This window comes from Engraulis encrasicolus, chromosome 13 (assembly GCF_034702125.1).
Source record: "Engraulis encrasicolus isolate BLACKSEA-1 chromosome 13, IST_EnEncr_1.0, whole genome shotgun sequence".
NCBI classification, from domain to species: domain Eukaryota; kingdom Metazoa; phylum Chordata; class Actinopteri; order Clupeiformes; family Engraulidae; genus Engraulis; species Engraulis encrasicolus.
The window spans coordinates 48,580,041-48,600,829 of NC_085869.1; the positions used below are offsets into that span (position 1 = coordinate 48,580,041).

At 40.3% G+C, this 20,789-nt stretch overlaps 4 protein-coding genes across 5 annotated transcripts in view; 1 reads left to right on the forward strand and 3 right to left on the reverse strand.

The window, feature by feature from the left end:
• Nucleotides 1-20,789, forward strand: part of LOC134461304 (gamma-crystallin S-1-like) — a 383,074-nt gene that overhangs the window by 157,841 nt on the left and 204,444 nt on the right. The window lies entirely within an intron of this gene.
• LOC134461285 (gamma-crystallin M2-like) lies at nucleotides 5,367-6,197 on the reverse strand. Its single transcript, XM_063214095.1, has 3 exons — nucleotides 6,186-6,197; nucleotides 5,746-5,988; nucleotides 5,367-5,645 (listed from the first exon to the last, which is right to left on the reverse strand). The coding sequence occupies exons 1-3, from the start codon at nucleotides 6,195-6,197 to the stop codon at nucleotides 5,367-5,369; spliced, it is 534 nt and encodes a 177-aa protein (XP_063070165.1).
• LOC134461288 (gamma-crystallin M2-like) lies at nucleotides 9,906-10,702 on the reverse strand. Its single transcript, XM_063214099.1, has 2 exons — nucleotides 10,433-10,702; nucleotides 9,906-10,175 (listed from the first exon to the last, which is right to left on the reverse strand). The coding sequence occupies exons 1-2, from the start codon at nucleotides 10,682-10,684 to the stop codon at nucleotides 9,906-9,908; spliced, it is 522 nt and encodes a 173-aa protein (XP_063070169.1). The 5' UTR covers nucleotides 10,685-10,702.
• Nucleotides 17,806-18,856, reverse strand: LOC134461287 (gamma-crystallin M2-like). 2 transcript variants are annotated; one of them, XM_063214098.1, is made up of 3 exons: nucleotides 18,848-18,856; nucleotides 18,177-18,410; nucleotides 17,806-18,084 (listed from the first exon to the last, which is right to left on the reverse strand). In XM_063214098.1, the coding sequence occupies exons 1-3, from the start codon at nucleotides 18,854-18,856 to the stop codon at nucleotides 17,806-17,808; spliced, it is 522 nt and encodes a 173-aa protein (XP_063070168.1). The 2 variants fall into 2 exon arrangements, with proteins under 2 accessions (XP_063070168.1, XP_063070167.1); XM_063214097.1 differs by lacking the exon at nucleotides 18,848-18,856 and having other exon boundaries at nucleotides 18,177-18,425.

Consider the following 20,789-nt stretch of genomic DNA (forward strand, 5'->3'; position numbering starts at 1 on the left):
GTTCACCCCTCATGCACTGATGAATTACCATGCATATTTTATTACCATTTTGCATGCAGCAGCTTGAATGCAAGGTTATGCGATGCATGGGCATGTGGCAGTATTGACAGAGCCATGAGGGGTGATGATGCACATGATTGCTTTGGTGATTGATGCACTATGCATTGCATTACTGCTTCAGCTGCATGCATGTCTCATTTTGCCTCGTTCCTTTATTCAGCTGAAGCAACAGTGGGGAGCGGCCTAATGAGACCTGTGCCTTCTGTCAAGACCTGCTTAAAAGCTCTTCGAGAGGCTTTCTTACTGGGACTATGGCTTTTGCCTCTCCAGCCTGCGTCTTGTGTTTAGATTATTTAAGCTGGGTTTACACCATACCTGTCAACTTTGAGCTCCCAAAATCCGGGAAAATTCCCACATTTTAAGCCAAAATCCGGGAAAATTTCCAAAGGCCAAATTTTGACAGTCAATGGGATGACAGACAGATCGGACGGTGCGTTCTATGCTTTTCACAACAGCGCTCGTGCAAAGACAGATTCTGTCTAAAATCCCTCAGCACACGTTTTACAGCGTGGAGAAACAATGCAATGAAAACAAAACAATGAAATGAGCGCAATGAGTTGCTTCTTGTTGTTTTGTCGCACAAGTTGTCTGTTCGTGCAAAACTTCGTGCTGGTACAGGTTGTGATTAGGTTAATCGCATGATTCGCTGTTACGAGGCTGTTTTATGCGTTGCATGAACTGACGGTTTCTGAGGGAAATAGTGGGCGCACAAGCGCTACGGAGCTCGAGATTGACAGCTCGTATTTTCAAGGAACTTCAATTCTTGGTATCTGGCATACCGTCTTCTGGCACGTAGCTTGATAAGCAAGACCCTCTGTGTCTCTCTTCAAGAGGGGGTGTGGCTCGTCGGACAGGGCCGTGGGTAGCCTATAAATAGCCTACAGGACCAACGGTGTTTTTTGATAATGTGACAAATCCGGGATATTTCGGGAAATTAGTCAAAAATAGGGATTTTCCCGGGAAATTAGGGATGGTTTACACTGTGCAACTTCTTGTCCGATTTTGCCACGATTTGTCATTCGCACGACTTTTAGGCAGTTGGGCCAATTTCTTGCTCAATCACAGTTCAATCGTGAGTCTCGCATCGTGTAGTGCACATGGGGTAACGACAAGCGATTTCACCTCACGATCGTGCAATCGTAGAGTCGCAAGAAAATCAAAGCTGTTTGAAATCCTGGTCGTCCCTCGTGAGTAAATCGCACAGTTAAAGCAGTGCTACGATAGCCTGGTTCTCACCGTCGGTGCGTGTGTGTACACAAACTACTGTCTGGTAGCACTGCTTTTAACATGCTCTTCTTGAGTCAGAAAATAAACAGTGCATTTATTGCAACTCACCACCAACAAATGCCTCCAAAAACGTTTTCTGTTAATCTCTAAAGAGTCAATATAGTCTATAATCTGTCCTGTGACTCATCAATGCCAGCTGCTGTGGATATTAAAGCAATAAATGCTCCGTTTATTTTCTACTCGAGAAGAGCATATTAATGGCCTAGCTACCAGATGGTAGTGTGTGTAGCTCCGCTCCACCAGGGGGCTCCGGAGCTGCACACACGCACCATCTGTGAGAACCAGGCTAGTGGTACCAGGGAAATTAGAATAGAAGAGAAGATTCAGTCTGATTGGTTCCCATTGTAGCCAGTTAGCTTTGCATGCATACTGCAGTTCCTTTTGAGTGTCCACTAGTTGGCGAGTATTGGCAAGTCTTTCATGTGGGAAAATGTATGGAATGGAAAAGGGAGCCCATAGGGCTAAATCCTAAATACATTGTTACTGCAATTTCAAGTCAGAAATCTCATCAACAAAATATTCCTGGTAAGCATTATGGCTGGTGTTATATAATAGACTGTATTGACAAATGTTTCAGGTGTTTGGTTTTTCCAGCAGGGCATAAGATGTCGACCTGTACTCGCTAGCACTCCGCTAATGTTTATGGGTTTGGCCTCATAAATTGAGCTCCGTGACCCAATATATAGTAATCTAGTGGCGCAATAAAATCGAGACGATACTCAAATTAGGTCTTATTATTTCTAGCTTCGAATGGAATATTAATATTTCAGGGCAAAGCATTTTTTTTTTTAATCACCAAAACTCCATTGACACCCATTCATTTTTCACTTGGTTTTGGGTTAGGGTTAGCTAGTTGTGGCTAGTAGCTAGTTCCGGGAGTGAACACCCCCTGTTGCTACGACCCGATTTGACACAACACATGCACAAATTGACAGGGCGGCGCGATTTGCTCTTAAGCGCCTCATCATCTCCACCTCAGGTGCACATGTTCCCTCCTCATTGTTGTCATCTGCAGTCCCTAAACAAGCCTGTTGTGCAGCACAGTGTGAGCACTCTGCTCGCATCCGACCGTCGGCTCGTATAGTGTGAGGAGTTGAGTCATGAAATGTGAACTTTTAAATCTTAAAATTCCCTCGTGCAGTGTGAGCAGGATCTTAATAACCACGACTGAAAATATCGCACAGTGTATGCCCAGCTTTAGACTAATGATACATTTGGTTGATGTGAAGTATAATAAAATCCCCTCAGGTAGGGTTGTCTTTTTGTTTTGTGTATTACCTTTTAAGGCTAAGGTTGGTTCTGTTGGTAGCACCTTTGGGCGATTATAGTATTTGAGCGTAACAATTACATACACTTAGATGACTCTTTTATCCTAAGTGACTTTCAGCTGTTATTGTCCAGGGTATTGGTTATAGTCCTTGGACCAATGTTGAGGTCACGGCATGGTCAAAGAATGGTAGACCTTTTTGACCCCAAGACGATACCTCCACTGTCGTGCCTAGTGTTATGATTCTTCTGCAGAAAGTATGAGCACACTCTGCACAGTTGTATGTAAGGTGACATAGCCAACATATTCTATCCTTCAAAATAAAACTCAATGGCTTATGCAGTTATAGTTGTAGCATTTTAAAAATCAATTTAAGGAATTCATATATTTTTATAAAGTCTTATAAGTTATGATGAATTTTGCACAATACATGTACCTTGAAATTGGCCTTTTACTTCAAACCACACAGTCTACACCAAACCACACACTCCAGGTGTGTGTGAACATTTACTTCACCTTTTAAGGACAGGTTTGGATAATGTATGTCTTTGGTCCAGAATCCACACATAAATCTTTTTATTACAACAGTTTGGTCAAGTCCTGTATTAGCTTTAATAATTTGGACTTGCCAGCAGAAGAATGTGTGTCCTTAGACCTTCCATGGCTGAAATGCAGTTGTGCAATGCATCTAACCCCACATTGCTCCAGTAACCATTTCCATTGTCCAGTACCTTAATTATTGCTAATGTCCTCTAAGTCTATTGAGTCACGATAAGATGAAATGTTATTTTATTTATGGGAAGGTGGAGTTTTATATGTTGTACATGAGCACAGTTCTATGTTCATGCTGTCTTTGACCTTCTGAAAGGGGAGTAACATTGGATTCTCAACACACTGAGTACCAAATCCGTAGAATTACGTAATTCACGCCCATGCGTTGGGTACCAATTGATAAAAATGTATTTTTACGTTTCAGTATTAAATTACTAATCTACACCCTTCAATGCATAATATACGTATGTGATTTTGGGAGGTCTGTGATGAATAGAAATGATAACGAAAATGGCAGTCAAAAACTTGATTTGGACATTTTAATCACAACACCGTTTCAGCGCCAACCCAAGAACAGCTGTTCTTGGGTTGGTTTAGCCCTAACTTTAACTGTGACTAATGATTGATTATGTCAGGGCTGCCCCTTGCCCTTCTCTGTTTAGCCCTAGGTCTACCTCTTGTGGTATGGTGTCTGTGATGCTGCCGTCTTGTTAAACACAAGAATCGCGCTTGTATGTTGTTCACTTGCGTCGGCGTCCAGTCTTTGGCACTTATCATGACCTTCAAGCAATAAACACAGAAGAGGGCAATTTTATTTTGTGTCTGGCTGAGTACCTTAACCTTCCCGGGGCTAGATCCTTACCGGATCCTTGGCTAGATCCTTACAGATGACGCCCAAACTGTGATTGGATCCAATACCCTCTGATTTGGAAGTTTGGTCGTCAGCCAGTTCAATTCAAGTTGAATTGCTTATTCTGTTTATGATTTCTCCCCCCATGATGACTAACTTACAGTATGGAAGTTTGCTGTCAGTCAGAAGCTAATAGCATAGGTGGCTACATAAACACTGCATTCCATATGGATAAGAGACACTAAAGCATGGGGTTATTGGGTTTTGCTGTCGAGGTTGGGCTAAATGACTTTCTTGACCTGTTTTAGGATATGTGTCAACTTCTGCGAGTGACTGAAGACCGCTTTGATGTGTGCTAAGACATTACGTGTGCAGGGACAGAGAGCACACTTTACGGTGAAGTTTTTGACGTGAATACATGCTTTTGATTGGCCGATGTAGTAGGACAGAGGAGGTGTCAGGTCAAGATTAGGGCAACAGACAACGGAGCTAAGTGCCTTTACCAATTTCATATCAATATAGCAACTGGTCCCTGTTTAAAGGCGTGAGATTCTGAAACAGCACATGTTTCACAAAAACTTCAATATCTCAGTTTCTTGCTGAACTCAGTGGATATCCGCCCCGGTTTAACCTAGGTTTGCTTGGCAATAAAAGATTGTAGAGACAAACATATTTCACCTACTAAAAGGGTAAAGTCTCCACTTTCAAATGAGCCATGACATGTTTCAGTGGCCCTAACATGTTTCAGTGGCCCTATCACATGATATGCTGTGACTCTATAAAAAATGTCGAAAAAGGGTTTAGAACACCGATATGCTATGACATAATTCCATAAACACCGCTGGTCTTCAATGTGTTAAATATATTGCATGGAGTTTAGGTGTATATGTGTGCCTTAGCGTGCTCCTCGAGTTGCAACGAGGAAACAATGCTTGGCTAATGTCCAATTACCCTTTGCAGAGCTGTATGGTGGCCTTATGCCAAACTGGCTGAGGACGACAATTTTGTTGAAGTGCTTTGTGAGTTCAGTGAGAAATGAGCATTTCTTTGGATACATAGGTACATTGTAATGAACATTGTCTGGGTTTCTGGCATGTTCCTTCTTATCAGCTTGGCCAACATTGTAGCAACTGCAAAACAAATTTTGCATGAGAACATTTTACATGGCAGAATTTCTGAGTAAACAGTTGTTTTCAGCTTTTTATTTTAAAATTCAGTATGGACACTGGGTGCTTCTGCTGTTCTAATTGTGCATATGTAAATAAAGAAAAGAAATAGGCAGCAGTTTAAAACAAGCAGAAGAAATAATTTAAAATCTGTTGCGTTCACAACATTTTTACAGACGAGAATTTAGTACATAGAGTCCGTGATACGCCTCATGCTCATGAATCTCATGTCAGGGTGTCCGTAGTTCCTCCAGTTTCTGTACTCTCCAGGAGGGAAGTAATACTGTCTTCCTCTGTAGTGGGGCTGCTCATACATGAGCCAGTGGCCATCCATCACGTGGCAAGACTGGCAGTGGTTCATACGGTAGCGGTCCATGATAGAGTCACAGTCATCCATCATCTCGTGCATCTGACCACCAAAGTTGTCCCTCTCGTAGATCCTCATTCTGTAGTTTCCTCTGTGCTGTAATGGAGATTGGTTGGAGTTAGTGTTTGTGTCAAAGAATGACAAAGTGAAGCATATAGGACGAAAAGATTCAATAAATGTTCAGCTATAAAGTTACCATGGGGATATGACGCCAAGATCTGATGCAGTTCTGCCAACCCCACATGCTCATGTAGTCGGGGTACTCGCCCCTCCTCATGAAGTACTGCATGCCCATGTAGTTGGGCTGGTCGTACATCATCCAGCAGCCACTGTGCACCCTGAAGGAGTGGCAGCGGCTCAGGTGGGAGGACATGTCAGCACAGTCTCCCATGCACTCCCAGGAGCGACCCTGGAAGTTTCTGTCCTCGTAGAACACGATCTGGGAAGAAAAGTTTGTTTAAATACTTAGACATTTGATACATTCTGAACTATTAATACTTGCTTAGTTTTAGCAATTTGCCACAAACTAATATATTAACCCCTGTTCAGAAGATGCATGTATTTAATCTTATACTATATTGTTAACATTGTGTAGTTGACGTTCAATAAATAAAACATCCTCTTCTGTCAACTTACCTTGCCGTGCATGGTTGCGGTTGTTGTTTTGGTTTGAGCCAGGCTGAAGAGCTGTGAGCAGTGGTCTCTTTTATACCCAAGGTGTCACAGGGAACTGGGGATCCCATTGTGCCAAAGGGCTTAGTCAGCTTTCATGTTATGGAGCTTCACAAATAGACATCATGTAGCACACAGTGTCCTTCTATCACCATGTTTTACCATACAGATGAACAGAAATGCTCTCATGGTCACAACATCACGCAATGTGCCACAATGTCACTTACGTATAGGCAGTAGTTGATGGGCACTGTGCTATTGGTCAATTTTTTTATAGAGGTTCAACAAAAAGAGGGCTGGAGACTAGAAAGGGATAATGGCAAGGACTTTACTCTCGATCCACCTCGATCACTGAGCATTTGTTGACCTGTTGTCGACCTTTGACCTACTCTTGTAAAGGGTCACCTCTTTGACACGCCACAAACTGTATTTGCTCTCCCACGCCTGTAATGTTGTTGCCTGTAATATTGTATCCGTCATCTTGACTTTTAAAAAACTATTATCCATATTTACATATGAAATGAATAATGTTTTAATGAAAGTTTGTTTTAAAAAATCCTGGAAAGTAGCATTTCATGACTCTTCCAGTGATCTAAAGAAACTCTGAATCTCATTTTCATATATGAATGTCAACCCTGTCTTTTACTGGTATGTCAAATATTTGCGGTAGTGGAATAAATGCACATGTTGTGTGTATGATACCTTCTTGACAATTTAAGCATGCTAAGTATTTATTTTTACTGCCCTAAAAACTTGATACAAAAATACCACCAATACACTTATACACACAATCGTACCATGTGTTTTCATCATACAATAAAATAGATGGCTTTATTTCAAGCAGAGAGGGACAAATGATGTTCTGTAACAGAAATATGTATAATGTATAATAATATAACAAGCATTTGTATCAGTATACTACAGTATGACTATGCCTGTATTGCAGTTATGATTGTGTTTCTGTTATTCTACTTTACTTTTTACACAATTCCCTGTATACAGTACATTTTCAATTGTATGGATCAGTTTGAAAGAATAGGCTATTTGGTAACAGGAGAAAAGGACTCATATTTGATGCAAGTGAGCCTAAAAGCCTTCATTGAATATGAAAACAATGTGATGTCATGAAGACTATGTAATACTTTCTGTTGTCCATCAGATGGCAAAGTGGAGCAGGGCCTCTTTTACTGTACTTTGAGAAGTGAAATGTCTTGTTATATTGGTGCTGCAGGGTTTTTATGTCTTTGCCCTGACTGCCGCAGCATACTTCAAGATGGCCATCTTTTTGTATGATAAAGTTTTAACAGGTGGGTGGATTTGTACCAAATAATGTGTCCTTGCACTCTTTAATAGGTACATGAACGGATTACATTTGGCTGAAATGGTCAAGATGGCAGTAGCTTTGTGTGCTATCCTTAGGTTTTGGGCATTTCTTGGACATACCAATGGCAGTCGAAGGTGACTGAATAGGGCTAGTTTCTACACAGAGAGAATAGGTGGTCATTAAGGAGTCAGAAAGAACAATGTGTTTACATTGATACAGCAGGTCTTAGAATAATAGTCTTTATTGTTTCCATTATCTTTTTCACAAGGCTCCAAAAGGGCAGGTGTATGAAAGGTACTATAAATACATTAGCAATGTGAACAACATTCACACCTTTCCCCCACACATAGTCTACAGTACATAAACAACAACACATTGAATATGTAACATATTTCAAGTAGGCTACCTTAGGGAAAGTCAAATAGTGAGTGAGACAGAATGTGGTGAATGTGAAAGACAAATTATTAAGACTATATATTTTTACTTCATCACATTAGGTGAGTTAACAATGGCTAGTGAACAGTTGACATAGTTGTGTACATGGGTTTCCAGTTTGTAAATAATCCCTGGCTCTTCAACCGCTGATTGTTGGAAACGGCTGTCACTCAAAAAATGAGCTCACATGGTTGGCTACTTAGCATCTTGCCCCTCCTCACACCGCAAATGTTTGTAAACGGGAAACTTATGTATCAGGTAAATCTTGATTTAAGTATGACCCAGAGTCAGGTTTCTGAAGAAACTTGTGACCAAAATGCAAAAAAATCAGCTTGATGATTGCAGTAACCTAATAAGATAGGTAAATTCAGTATACAGACTGAACCATACTACAGTGCCATATTGTGTGCCCAATGTCTATTTATTCAAAGTTGTTCTGATTCTTGACTTTTAGTTGTATTTAGTCTTTTATGTGACTTCCACTGCCTGGCTGCTACAGCAAATTAGAAGCTAGGTTTGGCAGACCTTATATACACAGTTCTTAAAGGTGGGTTGAACAGACGTAGCCTGGCTCTCCCGCAGACCCTTTGTGCATTTCCGCTCAACTTTGTGAGCTCGCACGAGGGTCTGGAAATCTTAGATGAGCCCGAACGGAATCAGATATTTCACAGCCTGTCCAATCAGAATTGCGGGGTGGGATATATAAAGTCAGTGGCCACGTGAATTCTCCAATCAGGTTCGAACTGTTTTGAACACACCCACGTCTTTCCAGAGCTAAGCGATTGACAATGTTCCAGATGGTTGGTAACAATCATCGCGTGAGAACCAGGTTAGAACAGACGTGCACTGTAATTGAAGTACCTTTGATATACTGTATCTCACTACTAAACATAGGTATTATTAGGGATGCAAACGATTAATCAATTAATCGACTTCAATCGATCAATGCGTTAATCGATTAATAACTCATTAATCGCAATTAATCGCCAATCCACTGACAAGAGACCCAGGAGAAATGGGCATGTGAAGAGTGTGTGTGAAGAGGGGTGTGAATAGTGGGAATATTTCAACCACCTTTGGATTAAAGGATTTAAATAGAACTAATTTAATTGTAGCATTTTATCAACATTTTTAATTGTAATTTTTAGATTTAGTAGGGTTTTTTTTTTCAATAAACATTGAGATTTCAGGGGGAAAACGCCGGTTATCAATTAATCGTAAGTTGATCGATAAGGCAATCAACTAACGATTAATGAATTAATCGATAATTTGCATCCCTAGGTATTATACACCCACTGATGTGAGTGACAATGTTGCTGTTTAGGCAAAGGAACATCTATGTTTTTGCTGGCTGGGCAGATTTACTTAGCCTCGTGCACCATACTACATACAGTACTTCCGCCAAGAGACTTGGCTCCGTACTACGTCTGATAACTGTTTTCTGTGGAGCGATGTTGAGTGGTAGGATTTGGCCGGTGTTCTGATAAACGGTCCTACATTGTAATTTTGTCCTAAGGTAGGATGTTCTGTCATGCATGTCTGTTAAACGGTCCTACATTGCCAAAGATAGACATCAGACATGTTTGTTCAACAACTTGTCCTGATTTTTCTGAAAATTTCCTTCCCGCTTCCTGCAATCGCGTCAGATCAAACAACCTCCAGACCATGAATACGAAATGAAATGGTAGTATTATGGGATGGTCAGGACCAGGCTAAGATTCACTGAAATGGAAAGTGCAATGTAGCATTACAAGCTATATGGAAGAGCCCACATAAGGACACTGTCCTTGATAACAGCGGTTTTCCTAGTTTCATAGAACATTTAAGTATGTTACGTGTTCAGAGTGTTTCAGGGTTTCTCCATGTAGTTGGAGAAAGGAATAACAAACCACAATTTATTGTACATGCTTTTCTCCGTCAAGTGACTAAAACCAGGAATGCATGATGCGTCTCATGCTCATGCATCTGAATCCCATGTGTCTGAAGCTTCTGTATTCTCCAGGCCCGAAGTACCACATCCTTCCTTCGTAATGGGGCTGCTCGTACATGAGCCAGTGGCCATCCATCACATGGCAGGACATGCAGTCGGACATACGGTAGCGATCCATGATGGAGTGACAGTCATCCATCATATCATGCATCATTCCTCCGAAATGCTCACCCTCGTAGATCCTCATTCTGTAGGTCCCTCTGTACTGTGGAGCACATATATGAACGTACCTTCAATTACTGTTCATAACTCCTTAATCAGTAAATATTCAGCACACCGTCTGTTACACTACAAATGTATTTATTACTTACGTTTCAACTGTTCGACTAAAATGTGAAAAGTGTGATATACAGGGTGTAGAGTATTTAATTATTACTTTGAACCGTTGGTTACATCCAACGCACTAGCTCATATTGAGTTGTTCATAATCAGTTTGATCTATCATTAAATGTATCATTTTACCATGGGGATCATGCGGCAAGATCTGATGCAGTTATTCCATCCCCACATGCTCATGTAGTCAGGGTATTCTCCCCTCCTCATAAAGTACTGGTTTCCCATGTAGTTGGGGCGGTCATACATCATCCAACAGCCACTGTCCACCCTACAGGAGTGACAGCGGCTGAGGTAGGAAGAGAAATCGCCACAGTCTCCGCTGCACTCCCAGGACCGCCCCCCAAAGTTTCTGTCCTCGTAGAAGGTGATCTGAAACATCACAGTAATCAACAATGAAACAATATCTCAGTCTTTATTTGTTTTTGATTTCACAGAGGTTTTACTAACTTACCCTAGTATTAAAAGACAATAAATAAATTCCAGCTTACCCTGCCCATGTTCATTTGTGTGGTCATTATTAGACAACTTTAAAACCGCAATACTGTGCTCATGCCCTGACACAGTTTAACCTTTTTATACCCAACAAACATGAACCAAAATGTGTTCTGCATTGTGTTTAAACCTCTGGCTCAGCAACAGTGCTCAAAAGCCCATAAAAAGATGACGACCCATGGACAGCTGTGTGTTTTCTGTACATTTCCACTTTCAGTGCCTCTCCAGGCCTTTCCCTAGTCTACATACAGAGTCTTAAATTAGTGCCTTTAATAAGTTGTATACCGTGTAATTCATAGGAATATCTGCATTTACCGACATGCCACACTTTCAAAGAGCTTACCAGATGTTTCCAAAAATATGCCATTCAGCATACATAGCTGTTCGATTTGTTCAATGGGAGGGCACCAGTCAAACAAAATGTCCTGTATATACAGTTAGGTGATACCTGGAGAGTATCAGCATGATTTCAGTATGAGGACAGATAATGAAGGCCAAGGTAGGTTCTGCTTAAACAGGCCCAAATTAAGGGGTACACTGAGTCTCGTTCATGGTGAGCCTGTCCAAATTGTTGCCTCATTTTCCTGTTCTTAGCTGACAGGAGTGGCACCAAATGTGGTTTTCTGCTGCTATAGCCCATTTGATGTGTTGTGTAATCAGGGATTCTCTTATGCGTACCTCGGTTGTAATGAGTAGTTATTTGACTTAAATGTTGCCTTTTTATCAGCTCAAACCAGTCTGGCCATTTTCCTCTGACTGCTGCCATCAACAAGGCATTTTTGCCCACAAAATCACTGCTCACTGCATTTTTTTTCTTTTTCGTACCATTGTTTTTCGACACCATCTAAAGTAAATTTGTTTATCTTGGTCTCATCAGATCACATGACATGGTTCCAGTGATCCATATCTTTGGTCTGTTCATTTCTCTTTAGACCAAGATAAACAAATTTGCTTTAGATGGTGTCAAGCATGTGTGGTGGTAAACAAGTGAGTTTTCAAAAAAGTGTATCCTCTCAATAGCCAAGCCTGGTAGTGGGACTGTCATGGTTTCGGTATGCATGAATGCTGTCAACATTGGTTATCTGAAATACACCTAAAAGAAAAATGCATGTCAACATGCCCTGTGACTACTGAAGCAGATCATGATATTCTCCATAGGATTGCATTCAAATTACACACAAATCTATTTAATCCAGGTGCACACTCAAAATATAAAAGTTCAATGCAAAGAAAGGTTGAAACGCACACTGATGACCTCCCTTTTAATCCCTTTTCATTTCGAGACGATTCGAGCCAACACAGCCCCTTCTCTACCGGATTTTAATCTGGGGTGTACTCACTTTTGTGAGTACATGTTCAAACATTAATGGCTGTATTTTGTTTTTTTCTGAGTGAACAAGAAATTTAAGCGGTTAAATATGTTGTTAAAAGGTCACTAATCATTGTGTCAAAGTGAATTTTCTGTAATGCTTTCCTATGAAAAGATATACTCACAAATCTGCAAAAACTGTGAGGGGTGTACACACTTTCGTGATATACTGTACTTATATTTCCACGACAGCTGAAAATCCTTTCTCAAGGACTGCTGGTGGCAGGCACGCACAGGTAACTTACTTGTGTGCAAGGCTGCTTAGTGCCGGATAGGCAACCTGGTGTTCCCAACACCATTGTAAAGTATCTGCCTTACTCTCTAAACATACAGACTGCAAATAGCTTGACAGCTCATTCTCAATGGGCTCGCGAGGTGTGAAGGCAGAGGAGGGGGTTACATCTTGATCAGAAGCTGGCTTGGGTCTTCCTCTTCTTAGCACTGGGGGGAGTCGGATCTGCCATGACTCTGTTTTTGCAGCCACTGCTTGCTCTGTACAGCACTGACGATGTTGCGTACGTTGTCAGTGGTTATGGCCACGAGATTTGGATTGGATATCCACGTAGTCGTCACGTCACCAAGAGCCTCTGCAATGTTTTCTCAAGCATGGTCTTGAGGGAAATATGTTGCCTGCAGGTAGACACTTTTAATCTTCCACTTGACGATATAATGGATTGTTACGCATATGTATGGCTCACACGTCCTGCTGCTCCACATATCTGTAGTCAGGTCATAGTAGACGGCTTTTGCGAGGTTGGCGGCGAGGCGCTCTCTCTCTCTTGAGTACATTCGGGGAAGCCCTTGTCTCGCAAAAAAAGTGGCGACTTGGGAGATTGTATTTAGGGTCAAGCTTTTTTAGTATTTGTATGAAGCTTGGTTGCTCAACAACTGCTCTGGGCGTCATGTCTTTTGCGATATATAAAAGACAATGGACCCCGTAATGCTGACCCACCTTGCACTTGTTTTTTCATAGGGTTGCCACCGGGGTAAAGATGTTTGCGTTGTTTGTTGTGCCTTCTTAGATGTGGTAGCGATGGTCGTGTTTGGTTTTCCCGCGAATCGCAGCCTTGCACACTCTTCATATAAGAGTTAATGGTGTTACTGCAAATGGTTGAAGAGGTTTGTGGTGCTTGATGATTTTGATGGCAGCAGTTTCTTGAATACCTCCTTCTGCACCTCATCAGAGGCTCTAAATCCGAAATAACACCATATAATTGAGCCGTTTGTCCTTTTCTTTGGTACAAATTCTGTGGGTGCAGCCATGTTGAATGAATATCAACACACACACACCGCTTACACGCAAGGGGAGGGGGAGCCAGTGCCTTTGGGGGGAACAAGCGCAAGGAGGTGGCGGGATGGGCACCTCCACTGCACAGAAGGAAAATCAGAGTGGCGGAAAATTGTGCATTTACAGCATTAACTCGAGATCAACATTAATTGCTTTTCCACTTTGAGTAATTTTGAAATCAGTAATATGTTTGACTATAAGACAGATGACTGCATATTCCTCGCACACTAGCTGACTTCTTTAAACATGATCAGTAATGATTCAGCTAAAATAAAATGTTACAGAAAACACAATGTTGAAACTAAAGCTCAAAATACAAATTATTCTTGTACATTGATCCACCCGCTGCAGTCTAGCTTTTGGATAAAAGCTTCAGCTTCAGCTAAGTATTATGTAATGCAATGTAAGGTTATTGCAAGGTTGACAAAGTATTAGTAACTGTGATTTGCAACAGTCCATATTTTCTATTTGTACTTTAAAGTCTTACAAAAATGAATACTGTATATGTTGTGCTTTACCTGGCTCAATGAACAATGAAATGACAAATATGTGCCTTTCACAACCTGACAGGACCACATCTATCTGATCCTTTGGTTGATTATTTGCATTATTAGACTAGATTTTCCCCCTCATTTATTTAATCATTTTCTATTTTATAATATTATAATTAGTAATACATGTCTTAACTATAACGGGCACTCGGTAGAGCGCAAACCTTCGCCTACACCACTTATTTTTTTCTGGCCATCTTCAGAGTGTGGGGCATAACATTCTCCAAATTTTGGTGTTAGTGTCATTTAAATCGGACCGGAATATCGTAATATTACATTTCTGGCCCAGTCTTGACCTCTTATTCAATTCAGCATGCACACGTTGTTCTGGCATATAGTGCTTGGCAAAGAAAAAAGTTTTTGACCTTTTCGTCACCTTGACCTTGACCTTTGACCCAATCACTCCCAAAAAGTAATCGATTGTTCCTTGGGTCATGACCAATCATCCCACTAAATTTCATAAAAATCGGCTCAATTTACGTTTTTGACCTTTTCGTGACCTTGACCTTTGACCCAATCACTCCCAAAAAGTAATCGATTGTTCCTTGGGTCATGACCAATCATCCCACTAAATTTCATAAAAATCGGCTCAATGTACGTTTTTGACCTTTCCGTGACCTTGACCTTTGACCTTTGACCCAATCACTCCCAAAAAGTAATCGATTGTTCCTTGGGTTGTGACCAGGGCTCTAAATTAACACACGCCAAACACGGGTGAAAATTCATTTTGGCTAGTAGAAAAAAATACCTACCCGCCAATTTGGCTAGTAGCGCCCGAGTACAGTAACTTATGAACGGTAAACCGCTGCTCTGACGAGCGTTATACGGCGAGATTTCCTACATTACCCATGGACACTAGCGTCACGACGTAGCCTCCCACCGTGGGCTTTCCAGTGCATCGAGCGTCAACTCCATGCTGTTGCAATGCGCGCGCCAGGATTGAAAACATTTCAGACGACCAGCCTTCTGTCAGCTAAGCTGCGCTCACACTATTCTGACAGGCAGCTCTCCTCCTAGGCTCTCGTCGCTTACGCTACAACCTTTTTAACGTCACTACTGCTATTATTACTATGAACCTTGCTGTAACAGGCTGCATTTTTGAAGCAGCGAGGCCCTGACCGTTTCAATAACAGGACTTAAGCAGATTATGCATAGCGCTACTTCTGTTGTGTAGACTATATTTTGTGCGAGTGATAAGAATGTGGCGGGGGTTAGAGCAAGGTTCTGTGTGTTGGTGAATGCTAGAAGTAATTGTAAATAGTGACGTTAAAAATGAGTGGTTGTGGAACGAAATAGCGACCAGGGCAGAGGAGGAGAGCCGACTGTCAGAGTAGCCTAGTGTGACCGTAGCTGTCATTTCAGTTGTCTTCTGAAATGTTCAGAGTCCTGGCGCAACTAAGTTGGAATAAGCCCAAGCCATCGGAAAGGAAAAAAAGCAACCAACGACGAAGCTGTGGAAGTAACAAAGGAAGCGAAGATTCCCGAGATATTTTTTACTTTTAATTAAACTAGGCTTATTCTTGTCATTTTGTTGCGCATGGTAGAGAAGAGCTCCTCCTCTCTCCTCTCCTTTTCCTCTCATCTCTTCTCCTTCCTTGGGGTGTGCCGTGCGTATGTGAGGTTTTGTAGTGTTTGGCTGTGTGCTTGGTTACTGTATGTTAAAGGTATGTTATGTGAGTGGCTTGTGTGATGTGATTCAGCTGTTTTCAGAGGAATTGAACAAAAACTAATCAAACTAAATAGGCCTAAGTAATGAAAGTAAAAAATAAAGCAGAAGTTAAAAAATAATGAAAAAATATATAGCCTATAATATGCTTATTATGTAGTAGGCATATAGTAGCCTATGCAGGCCTATAGTGTATCTGTGTTGTAGAAACAGTTGGACAAAATGACCATTTAATTAGAAAAAAAATAACTAGCCTAATGCATAGTTTATTTTGGCGAGATTAAAAAAAATGGCTAGTTGAACTTCTGTTTGGCTGGTAAGAAAAAATGTCCACTAGCCAAATTGGCTGGTGGTGGAAAAAGTTAATTTAGAGCCCTGGTCATGACCAATCATCCCACTAAATTTCATAAAAATGGCTCAATTTACGTTTTTTTACCTTTTCGTGACCTTGACCTTTGACCTTTGACCCAATCACTCCCAAAAACTAATCGATTGTTGTTTGGGTCATGACCAATCATCCCACTCAATTTCATAAAAATCGGCTCAGTTCTGTCTGAGTTATACGAATTACAAACAAACAAACAAACATATTAACAAATAAATACACAGGGGTCAAAACATAACCTTCGCCGACTTTGTCTCGGCGAAGGTAATTATTTGAAAGCTTAAGTTGTCTGTCTCTCTTTAATGTTGAGGTCTCATGAGACAGCCCATAACAGGAATTGGAGTCTCATCTGGGATGATTTTTGTAGCTGTTGCATTTTCATTTCAATACTGGAGGAGCTCCCGTACAAATGGGGCTGCATCTGAATCAAGTTGTTGTTTTGCTTGGACGTTTTGGTTTTGTTAGTGGCTATTCATATGGGGATGGGGATGCACATCAGTGTAGTGGTTGACTACGACACTGAAAACTGCATACTTGCTCATGAATTCAACTACTTGCTCATGAGTTGTCTTAAGTCTGATATGCCACAGAAGAGCATAGCGAAAGCCGAAAGCCCACCTAGGAAACTCGCTTACCCATGACTACCCTTTAGTTGATGTTTACAGTAGGTGTGATGGTGCACTGCAGTTATAACTCTTAACAGCGTTGACCTGTCAGAACTGAGGTGACATGAATAGGGGCATGGTACTGTATGTATTTGGCTACATACTTCACATGTACTAAATTGGTTATGCTTTTACATTGTGCATTCACTCGTACAAGAGGGGCTGCAACGTTACACATTAACCTTTGAATTTAGTTAGTAAATGTTTATTTTTAATTGAGTTGGGATAACCAAGGTGTAATGCATGTGATAACCTAAAGTAGATGCAAGACTATATGTATCACAGAAGCCCTTCTGATAATTGATAACCTTGCCTTTGTATTTTTGCCAGTTGATTGGCAGATATGGAGAAAGAGATGTCTGATTAAAGAAAAACTTTGTTTTATATACAAGCAAATTGAAGTAGGTATTTTACTTTTGTTCACAGATTTCTAGAAAATTGTACAAACTTGGCACTGAGAATCTGAATAAGAAGGAACAGCAAGGATATACTGGCTTGATTTTTACTAATGTGCCCAATTTCTTTAAAATATGTTTTGCTATGTTTGTGTGTTCAAAGCCCTTTCCAGAGTAGATATTGTTACAGTAAACTTGACTGACGCCAAAATTGTTCAAAAGTATCTAAAAGTAACAAATTAAAATAATCTTGTTTTAATATTATTTAAAATTAAAAAATGATACAATTATAAATCAACTAAATAACTAGGTTTTTGAAGATACACTATCATGAATTTATTTTATCTGGATTTGTAGTGATTTCTTTGTTGCCTCATCCTATGTATTTTCCACAAGCTTATGCTGTACACATGGTGTCGCATGGTTTAAGTATCAGTCGTCTTCACACACATTCAAAGGTACTGGCCATTGAATTTTCTCATAATAGACTTTTCCTCCTTAATTGATGGCCATTGTACCCCCTAAACACCTGACTGTACACTCAATCAATGTGTACACCTTTACATGTATTTTGATAGCGTTATTATTTTCTTTACACTGAGTGTATATAAAACAATCTACTTTGAAGTCTTTTTTTACATTCAGAATGTTTTATTTATTTTTTCTGTCAACACATTTAATTTGATTTTTAGTACCAAGAATCCATGATGCGCCTCATGCTCATGAATCTCATGTTGGGGTATCCATAGTTTCTCCAGTTTCTGTACTCTCCGGGAGGGAAGTACCACATTCTTCCTCTGAAGTGGGGCTGCTCATACATGAGCCAGTGGCCTTCCATCACGTGGCAAGACTGGCACTGGTTCATACGATAACGATCCATGATGGAGTCACAGTCGTCCATCATCTCGTGCATCTGACCACCAAAGTTGTCCCTCTCGTAGATCCTCATTCTGTAGTTTCCTCTGTACTGTAAATAAGAACATACCAAGCATTATTGAAAATGATGAATACATACCATACATACCCAAATTAAATCTACTTGTGTTGTTATTTATTTACCATGGGAATGAAGCGGCAGGATCTGATCCCGTTGTTCCAACCCCACATGTCGGGGTACTCTCCCCTCCTCATGAAGTACTGATTTCCCATGAAATTGGTCTGGTCGTACATCATCCAACATCCACTATCCACCCTGAAGGAGTGGCATCGGCTGAGGTAGGGGGAGAAGTCAACACAATCTCCCGTGCACTCCCAGGAGCGACCCTGGAAGTTCCTCTCCTCGTAGAAGGTGATCTGCAATAAAGACATATTTTTCTGTTATGATCCAGAGCAGATTAGATGGCATCGTTACACAAGTAATACCTTTTAAAAGGCTAGTTTGAGTATAACACTGCCCTGCAAAGGCAAAGTGCAGTAATTAAGCCAATGTTGAAACTGAAAACTGGACACATTTGGGCCATAATAATTTGTCATAAGATAAAGGAAGTGTAATGAAGCCATTTTCAATTTAAAGTGAATTTTGACAAAGTATGTAGTCACTACACCCTGCCATTGTAGAGCAGAATACAACATGTACAATCTACAAACACGAATAGATGGCATGGCAACATAAATAATAGCTTTTAAAAGGCTATGTTGAGTATAATAGCAGTTTTACAGCTAAAATCACATACAGAATACAGATATTTCAGGGGATTTTTTTTTTTTTTAAATTATGTTTAAACGCTTACTCTTCCCATGGTGGTAGATGCTTAGTAACTAGGTTGACCCGGTTGCACTGACCCAGAGTACCTGGGTCAACCCTATATATATATGTATGTATGACTTGGACGTGGCCTCCTTTTGTTTTGAAAATCCTGACCCAGCATCATGGTATAGATGTCTTTAGAGTGCACATACTCTGTGTTGTATTGTCACAAACAATAAAACAGTTAGCTGAATACCTTGAAGTAGAGAAGCTTCCTTCAAAAGGAGCTTTATACAACGAACATACGTACCTTTTTTTGTTGAAGGTGATGATGTCTAAGATTTTCTTAATCATCACCCCATCTAGTGGCGTGGCTGTGTATAACAGTAAGAAGCGCAGAGGCCCCATTTTCCTGTCTTTCTCCTCTGTAGCTGCCTTTATTGCTGCAGCATGCAACAAACACTAAGCTAACCAATATCAACTGCCATAAAAACAAAGTTTAGAAGAAACAAAGTTAAAAAAAAGTAAAATATTTAATATTTAACTGAATTAGACTAGGTCATCTATTATACGTATGTGCCTCTTACCTGGAACAGTTAAACAAGAAAAAAAATTTAAATAAAAAATATGGCAATGCTTAATAATAACAACAATAATAATAATAAACAATTAAAATGCTCAGGTTTATGCAGTTATGAACTTGACTGTCTAATTTACTGTGGTACAAAATGAATATCAATCAGATTGTACTTCATATACAGAGTATTTTTCAATTACTTTTGAAAAGCAAGGAGACATAAAGAAACATAAAACTAATCATAAGTTAGTCACATGAATGCCTCTCAAATCGATCATGTCCTACTAAATGTTGTAATTTGTAGTAGTGTGACTTTGCCATCAAGCAACAAAGGACCACCATTGAAAGAAGCTTTCAAGCTTTCTTGTGTAATCGCAACAGTGTATTTTAATTTAATCAAGTATGTGATTTCTTTTGAAATTAAATAATATACTGTATTTATTTTTTATTCTTGGCTGGCTTGGCTAGCTGGGGTCACTGTTGGCTAGTTTCATTGTACATGCATTTCTATTATGAAAAAAATATGAAGGTTTTGGCATCTTGAAGTGTAACTGGTCACCTGCATAGCAGGTCATATTGCCCATTTTTCTTGTTTTGATATTGCCCCTTTCTCTTGTTTGGATGTGTGGAGGACCAAATGTTATTCCAGCTCTTCTATTTTGCTGCTGGCAAAGAGATGTTACTGTTTTTAAAGGGACCCCCAGTTACTAGATATGAGAATTAGGCCTATTAATTTTAGATAAAGACAGGCAGGCTGGCTTGTTTGCATTGGTGGAACTTTATAGTATTGTAGTATCTGTGGTGAACTTCTTTATATCTTTTGGATCTTACAACAGCAAGAGGTGTTATAATGCCAGGCATTTGTCTGTCGCACAACCTTTTGGGAGTCGGGCCAATTTCTTGCTGAATCTGAAGTCAATCCTGAGTGTCGTATCGTCCCTTACAAAAATCGACCATGGTTTTACTGTAGTAGCCATGGTTTTACACTACTGTATATGTGGCAGTCCTGTTGTCTCAACGACTGGAAATAATAATTTGGCTATTGATGGCAACAATTACAACTTTCAAGGGGGAAGGTTTGTTCCATTGACATCGTCATACTCACGTGTCATATGAGAAGTGCCATTAAAAGCAAACTGAAGTCATTTGCAAATTGAACGCAGGGGAAAAATTGTGTGGCACGGTAAAACAGAATGCAGGAAATAAAGCTATCTAGATATAAATGGTGAATATTTGGGGATACAAAAAAAGAAGGCAAGTCAGGACGGATTCCTTTGCAGTTGCGTTTCACCTTGACCGTACCATGCAGACAAAAAGAAAGCTGCTTGAAGAGTAGCCTGATTTCATCTTAGAATGCCTTTTACATTCTGCGATTTTTAGGAGATGCTTACGAGGGTCAGACTCAATG

Bases quoted from the DNA above. Each gene is read 5' to 3' on its own strand.
- LOC134461285 (XM_063214095.1), bottom strand. The intron at 5,646-5,745 runs GTAACTTTATAG...TCTCCATTACAG, and splicing joins CTTGGCGTCATATCCCCATG to CACAGAGGAAACTACAGAAT.
- LOC134461288 (XM_063214099.1), bottom strand. From the start codon at position 10,684: ATGTTTCAGATCACCTTCTACGAGGACAGAAACTTTGGGGGGCGGTCC. The intron at 10,176-10,432 runs GTAAAATGATAC...TGTGCTCCACAG, and splicing joins CTTGCCGCATGATCCCCATG to TACAGAGGGACCTACAGAAT.
- LOC134461287 (XM_063214097.1), bottom strand. From the start codon at position 18,425: ATGTCTTTATTGCAGATCACCTTCTACGAGGAGAGGAACTTCCAGGGT. The intron at 18,085-18,176 runs GTAAATAAATAA...TCTTATTTACAG, and splicing joins CCTGCCGCTTCATTCCCATG to TACAGAGGAAACTACAGAAT.